Source organism: Cololabis saira, chromosome 20 (assembly GCF_033807715.1).
Source record: "Cololabis saira isolate AMF1-May2022 chromosome 20, fColSai1.1, whole genome shotgun sequence".
NCBI lineage: Eukaryota > Metazoa > Chordata > Actinopteri > Beloniformes > Belonidae > Cololabis > Cololabis saira.
In genome coordinates, this window is record NC_084606.1 from 40,275,309 (window position 1) to 40,288,279 (window position 12,971).

The 12,971-nt window shown below is 44.8% G+C and overlaps 2 protein-coding genes across 5 annotated transcripts in view; one reads left to right on the forward strand and one right to left on the reverse strand.

Annotated features, from left to right (window-relative positions):
- Nucleotides 1-138, reverse strand: part of mllt3 (MLLT3 super elongation complex subunit) — an 88,142-nt gene extending 88,004 nt beyond the window's left edge. The window contains exon 1 of the mRNA XM_061710467.1: nucleotides 68-138. The gene's annotated coding sequence lies outside the window, so the exon portion shown is untranslated. The remainder of the gene's footprint in view (nucleotides 1-67) is intronic.
- Nucleotides 1-12,971, forward strand: part of focad (focadhesin) — a 136,894-nt gene that overhangs the window by 11,214 nt on the left and 112,709 nt on the right. For all 4 annotated transcript variants that reach the window (XM_061710461.1, XM_061710460.1, XM_061710462.1 and 1 more), the window contains exon 2: nucleotides 3,223-3,317. In XM_061710461.1, the coding sequence (XP_061566445.1) occupies nucleotides 3,261-3,317 (57 nt within the window). In that variant the 5' untranslated portion in view covers nucleotides 3,223-3,260. The remainder of the gene's footprint in view (nucleotides 1-3,222; nucleotides 3,318-12,971) is intronic.

The window sequence follows — 12,971 nt, forward strand, 5'->3', positions numbered from 1 at the left end:
TGGGACCAGGAGCAGCGGTGGAGTCTCGAGGGCCTGAGGTGGATGAGTGTCGGAGCTGCCAGCTTACCTGGTGATGCTGCCGTGACGGTGGGAGCTGTGAGGAGTGAGCGGGAGCAGGGTGGTGGACAGCGCAGCAAGGCAGGCTGGCTTATCAGTGAGATAACAGTAGGGGGGTTGGGTTGGGCGGCTGGATTTGTGGGGGGGGGGGGGGGGGGGGGGTTGGTACGGGTTGAGCTACATGAGGCCCTTCCTCGTGTCTCGCTCTGAACTGTGTTGGACCAGCTTTGACGGGTTTATGGCACACATTTACATTTCTGAGGTAGCTTTAGACGGGTCACATGTGCAGCAGATTTAAAAGGTTTCTTTAGCCCATCCCAGAGTTTCTGGAAGTCTGGACTCTGCGCTGGACGTTCTACATGTGGGTGGTGCAGGTAGTCAGCGGACAACTTCTCTTTCTGGGCACATAATTGGCGCTTTTCCACTAGCACCTACTCTACTCATCTCAACTCAGCCAAGTTTCTTTTCCATAACAATTCAGCACCTGGAGCAGAAGTAGGAGGTTGGAGTGAAGCTGCTGTGACGTATTTGATTATCTAAACGAAGAAGACAACAACACTAAAGATGTAGAACCTGGAGGAGATGATAGATGTGCTGCTGGGTCTGTGGCTTGTGTTTGATATCAAGTTAAAAATGAGAGTGAGAGAAGATTCAAGTGGCAATGCTTTTTTTTCGTTAGTTTGTCTCTGCTGCTGAAAAGTCAGCTGGAGCCGTGAGCAGCTATGAAGAGACAGAGCTCCTGGTAGATCTGGTCGTTCCTTATCGCCCGTCTAGATCCCTTTTTTAATTCTCTCCTCAGCACCAGGTTTATGAACATCTGCACTTCAGAGTTGGATCACCAAACAGACTTTTGCTGCCGTTCCCTGTTGAATAAAATGAACCAGAATCCGTCAGAGTCTCTTTCTCTGATTTCCTCCTCCTGACTCAGACGTCTGACTCCAACCCCCGACCAATGTACGGCCTGTAGTGTGATGATGTCAGATACAGCCGACTCAGCAGCTTAGAACCTAAGCAGAATAGTTACAGAAAAGTATCTACTCGGAATGTTAGACCCATAGTGGAAAAGAACCAAGGCGAGTCGAGGCGGGCTGAGTACTAGTGGAAAAGCACCAATAATGTGGCTGAACCTGGACCTGACGCAGTGAGGCCACCCCATAATGCTGCCATAATGCCATAAACCCGCTTCTCCTCTCACCCTCATGCCCCCGGCGCTCTTCAACACCCGACTCATCAGACCACACGCTCCAACCTTCTTCACAACATTAAAGGCATCTCAAATTTTTAAATATACGCCTGATAAACCTATCTTTTTAAATTAAACCGTTGTTCAGTTCTGTGCACATGGTGTGCGTTTAAATGCTCTTTCATTATCAATCATTGCAGTGACTTGCTATTGATTCCTTTATCTGTGTAACTGTACGGCGAACCCGTTCCCGCTGTACTTACCACTTAAATGGTACAAAACAATGGACTGATAAATGTGAAAACCTTTGACAAGACTCACCGGTGCAGCCTTCCTGGGTGGGAGGGAACCCAAAGGTCTGAGCAAACATGTGAAGTGTGGGGCTGTGATGTCATGATGGAGATGGGAGGATGTGTGGGATCAGAGGGGGGTTTGGGGCTATTGTGGATATATATGGCTTTTTATGGTGTTGTAGAATTAAATAATAAATTTTATTTTGATAGAAGTGTTTTGTAGTATACGACGGAGTATTAGGGCCAAAAAAAAAATTGGAAATTACGAGAATAAAGTCGTAATATTACGAGAATAAAGTCTTAATATTACGAGAATAAAGTCTTAATATTACGAGAATAAAGTCTTAATTTATGAGAACTCTTCACACTGAAAGCGTCAAAAATCTCCTGACGTCTGCATCGCTGCTTGGTGGATTCACACTGAAAGTCTGTCGACGCCTGCAGTGGGCGGGGTGCAGAACTGGAGGGAACAAAGTGCATATAGTCTACATAGCTGCACATCTTCAGTTTCCTATTTCACCATGGATCACACTTTGGGACCCTTCTTTATATTTCGGTGTTATTTCCCCGTAGATAAGAGTGAGTTTGATGCTCCTTAACCAGGTTGGTCCTGGATCAACAGCAACCATCATCCTTGGTCCCGGTGAAGCTGCAGTCTGTCTGCGGTGAACACTGACACACCGGGTTGGAGCGGAATTGGTCATGATGTTTAAACTTTTTTTTTTGGTGATTAACAAGCACAGGTTTTAACTATTTTGCGTTGGATCGACATCGCAAATAAAAACGTTTGGACCATGCAGCTCCTCAACCATCACATCAAACACATGTTTCACATGAGCAGTTCATGTAAAAACATTTAGTTCAGGTAAAAACGGCAGTCAAATCAGCAAAAATGTCTGATAAAATAAGTTTGTTAGTGCCCAGCTCTGCTCCTGTACGCATGTGAATGAGTGTACGTTTGTGTGAACATGAAAGTACAATCTGCATTGAGGCTTCTCGCTTTGGGAATCCCGGTCTGTGATTGGACGCTGCCTCGGCGTCACCGCTGCTCATTTGCATAAAGTTGAGATTTTTCAACTTCAAATTAACGCTCTGCTCCCGCTGCCTCCGCTGGCTCTCGACGCAAGCTTTCATAGACGATGAATGGCAGCCGGCTGCCTATGACGCCTGTGACGCTTTCAGTGTGAATCCAGGGTAACAGGAAGAGCATCTTCTCCCTGTGTTAAAATGAAGAATATTGAGCATCTTGTGAAGTCATATTCTGGTATCGGTTTCACAAATAAGGAAATACTGAATCTTTTGGCACATCAGCATGGAATTATTATCAGTATAAGGACTTTCTGGGTATACAGTATAAGCATTCTGGGAGCTGATTGGTCCTTACAGCATCATTAGCTGCAATACTTACTGTTGAATCTCAATAATACTAGTATTAATATGTTGCAGAACTACAGTCATATCATTCATGCAACAGCTCAAAAAACAGTTTCAATAACACTAACCCAAATCAATATCGGGATCGAATCAAATCGTGATAATCGATTCTGAATCTTAAGAATCGGATTTGAATCGATCCCCAGCCCTAATATGATGGGATGGACTCAAGCAGACCCCCCGTTCTTTTCTAATTTCTCCTATTTCATTTGACAAAATGCTGAATCCTCAACTAATGTTGTTGTTGGTCTCCAGGGGTTTATGATCTCTGCTCTCGGGTATGAGCTGCAGGCATGATGGAGAGTCTGAAGACCCGCTTGGATTTCTCCAGTCCCGTCATCCAAGCTCAGGTAAGCTGAACACTGCGTTTATGCGGCACAATCAAGGTTTGTTCCCGGCCTGCAGAAGTCCCCAGATAAGGCCGGCTTCCAGCGCACCAGACGGATTTACGGCTCCCACCAGTAATAAATCAGAAAAAAAAGAAATTACATTTTAGTTCATGTGTTGAGCAAAGCTGCTGAATTTTTGCGGTAGGCCCTTTACTGGTGTGAATTATCAGCCAGTGAACACGTTTTTACCCCCCCAAGTCGTAAAACAAGACAGCTTGAAGAACTGCATCAGAGCGTGGCTCTGCCGGAGCAGAAAACCTTCGCCTACTGGAACAATTCAAGACCCCTTCCTGGACAGGACTCGTACAAGGACATAGCACAGCCTCAGCACAAAAACACAACCTATTTTCAAAGGCACGCGACAGGCTGGAGGCCTCAGCTCTGCTGGTGCTGTTGGCCGGGCTGACAGACCATAGAAGGCTGATCGGGGCCCTCAGGCCGTACCAATTGTTACAGATTACTTTTGGAATAATTAGGGATGCCCCGATACTGGTATCGGTATCGGGGCCGATACTGCTCTCATATACTCGTGCTCGCAAAAATTCTCTGATACCACGCACCGATACTTCATTGTTGTTGTAGTTACTGGTTAGCGCCTCTAGGGGGAGATGTTGAGCAGCCGCCGAGTCGCCGCTGCTCAGCCAACCGTGTTTCACTTTGTTCTATCTTCCTTAATTATACAAACTGGACGGTTGAGTATTAACCTTATTCACAGGGAACTTTATTAAACACTCCACGTAACTCACAGTACAACATAAACAATCCCATTGTTATATTCTGGTTAGCCAGTTAACTGCGTTAGCTGCGCCGAGAGCCCGCGTCTGTCTTGCTTCTGTCGTCGTCTCTTATTTTGAAATATGTCCACCCTGCTGACGTCCCGCTGCATCTGCGTCTGTCGCTATCTTGCCTGAAACGGCGCTGCCAGTCTCACTCACGGGTATCACTCTCCTCCCACCACCACGCTAAGCTTGGCCAACTAGCGGCTAACTGGAATGTAACAATGGAATTGTTTATGTTCTTCTTCTTCTTCTCTGTTTTATTGGCGGATCGCAACCAACTTTAAGGAGCATACCGCCACCTACTGTACAAGAGTGTGTAACATTTCATTTAGCCTGTTTATTAAATTCTATTTGATTGTTTGTTGTTTCACACGGAGGCTTCAGGTGAAGCACCGCACATGCTCAGTTCAGGTGAAGCACTGCACATGCTCAGTTGATGTTCCTGCGATGAGACTAAAGACTAAAGGAAAGCCCGGCCAGCTGAGTTTTGTTTAAAATTGAAATTTTTGTGGTAGAAGTATCATATCAGTACTCTGTATCGGCGAGTACACAAATTAAAATACTCGTACTCGTGGGAAAAAAATGGTATCGGGGCATCCCTAGTAACAATGTATTTGACCCGGTCTTTGTACGTTTTGACCGTATAGAAACTTAGGTTTTTTTTTTTTTTTTTTGTTTTTTTTTTTTTTCTTGCTTTGTCTGCATATATATTAATGGTTAATACCATGCTTGTAAAAACCTGAGGCAAATATATATCATATATAGTTTATATCATATATAATTATTTTATTAATAAATAATAATAAAAAAAAAATTATATATAATATTTTGTGGTGTGGACGGACAGACGGACAGTCTGTCCAGGGTCACCAAGGTCCTCGCTCCTTCCTCCCTCCCTTGTTAGTGTCCATCCGTACTAGAGGGTTGTCCTGAGTTGTCCTGTGGACCAGGACCAGACCCCTCACACCCAGGACCAGGACCAGACCCCTCACACCCAGGACCAGGACCAGACCCCTCACACCCAGGACCAGGACCAGACCCCTCACACCCAGGACCAGGACCAGACCCCTCACACTCAGGACCAGGACCAGGACCAGACCCCTCACACCCAGGACCAGGACCAGGACCAGGACCAGACCCCTCACACCCAGGACCAGGACCAGACCCCTCACACCCAGGACCTGGACCAGACCCCTCACACCCAGGACCAGGACCAGGACCAGACCCCTCACACCCAGGACCAGGACCAGACCCCTCACACCCAGGACCAGGACCAGGACCAGACCCCTCACACCCAGGACCAGGACCAGACCCCTCACACCCAGGACCAGGACCAGGACCAGGACCAGGACCAGACCCCTCACACCCAGGACCAGGACCAGACCCCTCACACCCAGGACCAGGACCAGGACCAGACCCCTCTCACCCAGGACCAGGACCAGGACCAGGACCAGACCCCTCACACCCAGGACCAGGACCAGGACCAGGACCAGACCCCTCACACCCAGGACCAGGACCAGGACCAGGACCAGACCCCTCTCACCCAGGACCAGGACCAGACCCCTCACACCCAGGACCAGGACCAGGACCAGGACCAGGACCAGGACCAGACCCCTCACACCCAGGACCAGGACCAGGACCAGGACCAGGACCAGGACCAGACCCCTCACACCCAGGACCAGGACCAGGACCAGGACCAGGACCAGGACCAGACCCCTCACACCCAGGACCAGGACCAGGACCAGGACCAGACCCCTCACACCCAGGACCAGGACCAGACCCCTCACACCCAGGACCAGGACCAGGACCAGGACCAGACCCCTCTCACCCAGGACCAGGACCAGACCCCTCACACCCAGGACCAGGACCAGGACCAGGACCAGGACCAGGACCAGACCCCTCACACCCAGGACCAGGACCAGGACCAGGACCAGACCCCTCACACCCAGGACCAGGACCAGACCCCTCACACCCAGGACCAGGACCAGACCCCTCACACCCAGGACCAGGACCAGGACCAGACCCCTCACACCCAGGACCAGGACCAGACCCCTCACACCCAGGACCAGGACCAGACCCCTCACACCCAGGACCAGGACCAGGACCAGACCCCTCACACCCAGGACCAGGACCAGGACCAGGACCAGACCCCTCACACCCAGGACCAGGACCAGGACCAGACCCCTCACACTCAGGACCAGGACCAGACCCCTCACACTCAGGACCAGGACCAGGACCAGACCCCTCACACCCAGGACCAGGACCAGAACCCTCACACCCAGGACCAGGACCAGACCCCTCTCACCCAGGACCAGGACCAGACCCCTCACACCCAGGACCAGGACCAGGACCAGACCCCTCACACCCAGGACCAGGACCAGACCCCTCACACCCAGGACCAGGACCAGGACCAGACCCCTCACACCCAGGACACAGTCTGGTTGAACTCCTCCCCTCTGGACGGTGCTACAGAGCTCTGTAGCTAAAACCTCCAGACTCAGAGACAGTTTCTTTCCCCAAGCATCGAATGTTGCGAAGCAGAGCACCTGTGTGAGCAGAGGTGATCAGAGCACCTGTGTGAGCAGAGCACCTGTGTGAGCAGAGGGCCAGCAACAGCAGCAGCAGCGGCGGCTACCACCACCAGGCCAGCAGGAGCTTCCACCACCAGGCCAGCAGCAGCAGTAGCGGCGGCTACCACCACCGGCCCAGCAGCAGCAGCAGCAGCAGCAGCAGCGGCAGCGGCGGCTACCACCACCGGGCCAGCAGCAGCAGTAGCGGCGGCGGCTACCACCACCACCGGCCCAGCAGCAGCAGCGGCGGCTACCACCACCGGCCCAGCAGCAGCAGAAGCAGCAGCAGCGGCGGCTACCACCACCGGCCCAGCAGCAGCAGTGGCGGCTACCACCACCGGCCCAGCAGCAGCAGAAGCAGCAGCAGCGGCGGCTACCACCACCGGCCCAGCAGCAGCAGCGGCGGCTACCACCACCGGCCCAGCAGCAGCAGCGGCGGCTACCACCACCGGCCCAGCAGCAGCAGCGGCGGCTACCACCACCGGGCTAGCAGCGGCAGCTACCATCAACTCCAAGCACCAGGCCGAGCCCAGGCTCCTTCAGCCATCCACCACCAGGCCCAAGCACCAGCAGCAGCCAGCTCCACCAGGCTCCAGGCCCTGGCTTCAGGAGCTCCATCCACACGAAATCACAAGGTAAAAAGCTGTTAATCTGTTGTCTAACTCATTGTTAGTGGAGATCAAGAGTTGAGATGGCGATGAAAGTGCTACAGAAGGACATGGAGGAGCTGAAATTGTCAGTGGAAATGATGTCTGCTAATGTGGAGACCATGTTGAAACAACAGGCTATCATAACAGAGCTAATGGGTGAGGTGAAGCAGCTCAAAAGACAAAATACTGAACAAGAGAAGAAAATTATTAGTCTGGAAAACCGCCTGGACAGTCTAGAACAATACTCCAGGATGAATGATGTGATCATCTCAGGCCTGAAGATTAAACCACGGAGCTTTCTCCAGGCTTTGAAAGGCCCTGCCTCAGAGAGCAGCCCGGAGCATGAATGCTCAACTGAGGAGCAGGTAAAATCATTCCTCAGTAGTAAAAACATTGACATTAATATTGACAGTATCGAAGCATGTCACACACTGCCAAACAAGAGGCAGAATGACAGGCCAGCAATACCATCCATAATTATTCGATTTGCAAACAGGAAACACAAAGTAAATCTGCTGAAACAGGGTAGAAAATTAAAGGGCTCTAATGTATACTTAAACGAACATCTTACCAAAAAAAATGCAGACATAGCAAGAAAAGCTAGGGCTCTCAGAAAACAAGGCAAAATTCAGTCAACTTGGACTGTCAGTTGCAAAGTCTTCATTAAACCTTTGGGTGCAGCAGAAAATTCAAATGGGGTATACATCACTAGCATTGATCAACTGGAAAAATTTGACAGAGACCAGTAATCTGTAGTGTTTCCATTCCTAGGGATGAAATGCTATTGTTATATGAATATTAGTCATGTGTGTACTTTTTACATGTACTCATGATGGAGATTGAACAGGATTTAGATCCAGACCTTAATCTTCTTAAGAACATTAGTGAAAACTGTCTATATCACACAGACAGTCAGTTCAATGCAAATATTACATATGAAAATGGTGTATCTATTATTCATTTTAATAGTAGGAGTCTTTATGCACATTTTAATGATATAAAAGAGTATCTGAAGGTTTTTAAAAATGCTTTTAGCATTGTTGCTGTTTCTGAAACCTGGATTAACAATGAGAAGGGTGCTGACTTTGCTTTAAATGGTTACAACTTTCACTACATCAGCAGAGAATCTGTAAAGTATGGTGGTGTTGCTCTGTTTGTAGATGAAGGGTTATCTTACAAAGTTATTGATAAAATGTCATTGGTTGTGGACAATGTGATGGAGTGTATCACGATTGAGATTGACACTGAGAGAAGGAAAAAGGTAATGGTTAGCTGTGTGTACAGAAAACCTGGTTCTAATATTGAGTTATTTATAACAAATATGGAAATGTTATTTGGTACGCTAAAGCAGAGAGTAATTTATGTCTGTGGGGATTTCAACATTGATTTGTTGAATCCCCAAAAACATAAAACGACAGATGATTTCATTGATGTCATGTATGGTATGAGTTTGTTTCCAACTATATCTAAACCTACCAGGATAACAACCCATAGTGCAACCTTAATTGATAACATTTTTACTAATAACGTGGATAATAACAAAAGTGGTATATTGATAAATGACATCAGTGATCACCTGCCGGTCTTTGCAATTTATGAATGTAATTATAAGAAGAAGAGTGTGTTAAATGAAGTCAAATATAAGCGACTCAGATCTTCTGAATCCTTATCTGCATTCAAACACGAACTGTTGAAATACAACTGGAAAGGGGTTTGTGAGGAAACTGAGGTTAATATAGCCTATGATAAATTTCTAGATATATTTATCAAACTTTATAATAAAAGTTGCCCCATAAAACAATATAGTAACAAGAATAAATATGTAGATAATCCCTGGATGACCAAAGGATTACAAAACGCGTGTAAAAAAAAGAATTCATTATACAGGTTATTCATTAAGCAGAAGTCAGTTGAAGCAGAGTTAAAATATAAAAAATATAAAAATAAATTATTAAATATTATGAGGGCTTGTAGGAAAGACTACTATACAAGACTAATAGATAAGAATAAAAACAACATTAAAGGAATATGGAACATATTAAATAGTGTCATTAGAAATAAACCAGCTGAGCTCACATACCCCGACCTTTTTGAGTACAGGGATGAGAAGATCACAAACATGAAAGATATTGTTGATGGGTTTAATCACTTTTTTGTAGGTGTCGGTCCAAATCTAGCCAAAGATATAAAAGGAGCAGGGAAGGTTGCTGAGGAGGTGGCTTGGGGGGAGAGAAACTCTAACTCAATCTCTCTGGAAACTGTGGACAAAGGGGAAATTATAGAAATTATAAAAAATAGCGCTAATAAAACATCTACTGATGGAAATGATATTGACATGGCATTGATAAAAACCATCATTGATGGGATCATTGATCCCCTTTCTCATATTTATAATCTTTCATTGAGATCAGGAATATTTCCAGACCAAATGAAACTGGCTAAAGTTATCCCTGTACACAAAACGGGTGATAAACATCTATTTACCAATTACAGGCCTGTTTCCCTTCTGTCCCAGTTTTCCAAGATACTAGAAAAATTATTTGTGGTTCAATTGGACAGATTCATAGACGGCAATAAGTTGCTAAATGATGGGCAGTATGGGTTTAGATCATCAAGATCAACTTCCATGGCTTTGTTGGAGGTAGTAGAGGAGGTTACAAGTTGTATGGACAATAAGAAATATGCACTGGGTGTGTTTATTGACCTTAAAAAGGCATTCGACACAATTGATCATGGATTGTTGCTAGAAAAGATGGAGAGGTATGGGATTAGAGGGGCAGCACTAGACTGGCTGCATAGTTACATGAATAATAGACAACAGTTTGTACAAATTGGAACTTATAAATCATTGAGCCTAAATATTACCTGTGGTGTCCCCCAGGGGTCAGTACTAGGACCCAAATTGTTCATCTTATATATTAATGATATTTTTAAGGTATCAAATATTTTAAAACTGGTTGTTTTCGCTGATGATACAAATATTTTTTGTTCGGGGGATGATTTAAATCAACTCATAAACATGGTTAACATTGAATTATCCAAATTAAAAGATTGGTTTGACAAAAACAAACTGTCACTAAATCTGAGTAAAACAAAGTTTATCATATTTGGAAATCGCAAAATAGATATAGAAATTAAAGTAGAAATAGATCAGGTAATGATTGAAAGAGTATATGAAGTTAAGTTTCTGGGTGTATTAATTGATCACAGACTTTGCTGGAAATCCCATACTAAACACGTGTGTTCCAAACTAGCAAGGACAATAGGGATACTGGGTAAAGCCAGACATATACTGGATAAGAAGCCATTGCACACTCTGTACTATGCACTTATTGAACCTTATTTATCATATTGTGTAGAAGTGTGGGGTAATAATTATAAAAGCACTTTAAAAAAGATTTGCACTTTACAAAAACGAGCAGTGAGGTTAATAAACGGAGCGGGATACCTAGATCATACCAATAATTTGTTTTTAAATTCTTATTTGCTCAAGTTTCCAGATTTGGTGAAATTCAAAACGGCACAGACCATGTTTAAAGCCTGGAATAATAGTTTACCTGGAAACATCCAAATGTTATTTAGAAAAAGAGATGGTATTCATGATATACGGAATAAACACACTTTTAAACAGACAATGGCTCATACTACACTGAAAAAGATGTGCATTTCAGTGTATGGTATAACACTCTGGAACAACCTTGATGAAAGTGTGAAGGTCTGCAAGAACATCAGGCTATTCAAACGCTGCTATAAGCAGATTATCATACTGAACTACCAAAAGTTGATGTTATAATGACCAGGATTTTTTAATTTTTTTTCATTGTCTTTTTTTCTTCTGTGCATGATGCTTTTCTTTCTTTTTAGCTACTTTTATTATTGACTCACTTGTCTTTTAATTGCTTTTATATTGATATACTTTTATGTGTCAAGAAGGGTATATACTGTATATACGTATTATTATTATTATTGTTGTTATTAGTATTATTATTGTTATTGCTATTTTTATTCTTTTATATATTGGATATCCTTATATTGCAAGAAGGGGCCGGACTAGATAAGCATTTGCTTCTTCCTGTCCCTTCTTGAACAAAACTGGTTGTTTTTTATTATTGTTGTTGATGCATGGTGTTTTATTTTATTGTTTTGTTCAAGATGAATAAAGATCAAATCAAATCAAATCAAATCAAGCTGTTGCTCTGATGAACTCTCATCACTAATAGTCTCAGAGAAATAAATCTGTGCAATAATAGAGGCTCTGCATTGACGTCACTTCCCCACTGGACCCCCCCTTACTCGCACTGAGTGGCAAAACATCAGCAAAAACAGCTGCAACTAGTGGAGAAGACGGGATAACAGCTGATTATGGGCTTAAATTAAAGTCAGTTGGACTTGACAGTGACCCGTACAGTTACCCCAAGAACCAGTGGTCCATGGACATTAATATTTGGTACAGTTACCCCAAGAACCAGTGGTCCATGGACATTAATATTTGGTACAGTTACCCCAAGAACCAGTGGTCCATGGACATTAATATTTGGTACAGTTACCCCAAAAACCAGTGGTCCATGGACATTAATATTTGGTACAGTTACCAAGAACCAGTGGTCCATGGACATTAATATTTGGTACAGTTACCAAGAACCAGTGGTCCATGGACATTAATATTTGGTACAGTTACCCCAAGAACCAGTGGTCCATGGACATTAATATTTGGTACAGTTACCAAGAACCAGTGGTCCATGGACATTAATATTTGGTACAGTTACCCCAAGAACCAGTGGTCCATGGACATTAATATTTGGTACAGTTACCCCAAGAACCAGTGGTTAATGGACATTAATATTTGGTACAGTTACCAAGAACCAGTGGTCCATGGACATTAATATTTGGTACAGTTACCAAGAACCAGTGGTCCATGGACATTAATATTTGGTACAGTTACCAAGAACCAGTGGTCCATGGACATTAATATTTGGTACAGTTACCAAGAACCAGTGGTCCATGGACATTAATATTTGGTACAGTTACCCCAAGAACCAGTGGTCCATGGACATTAATATTTGGTACAGTTACCCCAAGAACCAGTGGTCCATGGACATTAATATTTGGTACAGTTACCCCAAGAACCAGTGGTCCATGGACATTAATATTTGGTACAGTTACCCCAAGAACCAGTGGTTAATGGACATTAATATTTGGTACAGTTACCAAGAACCAGTGGTCCATGGACATTAATATTTGGTACAGTTACCAAGAACCAGTGGTCCATGGACATTAATATTTGGTACAGTTACCAAGAACCAGTGGTCCATGGACATTAATATTTGGTACAGTTACCAAGAACCAGTGGTCCATGGACATTAATATTTGGTACAGTTACCCCAAGAACCAGTGGTCCATGGACATTAATATTTGGTACAGTTACCCCAAGAACCAGTGGTTCATGGACATTAATATTTGGTACAGTTACCAAGAACCAGTGGTCCATGGACATTAATATTTGGTACAGTTACCAAGAACCAGTGGTCCATGGACATTAATATTTGGTACAGTTACCAAGAACCAGTGGTCCATGGACATTAATATTTGGTACAGTTACCCCAAGAACCAGTGGTC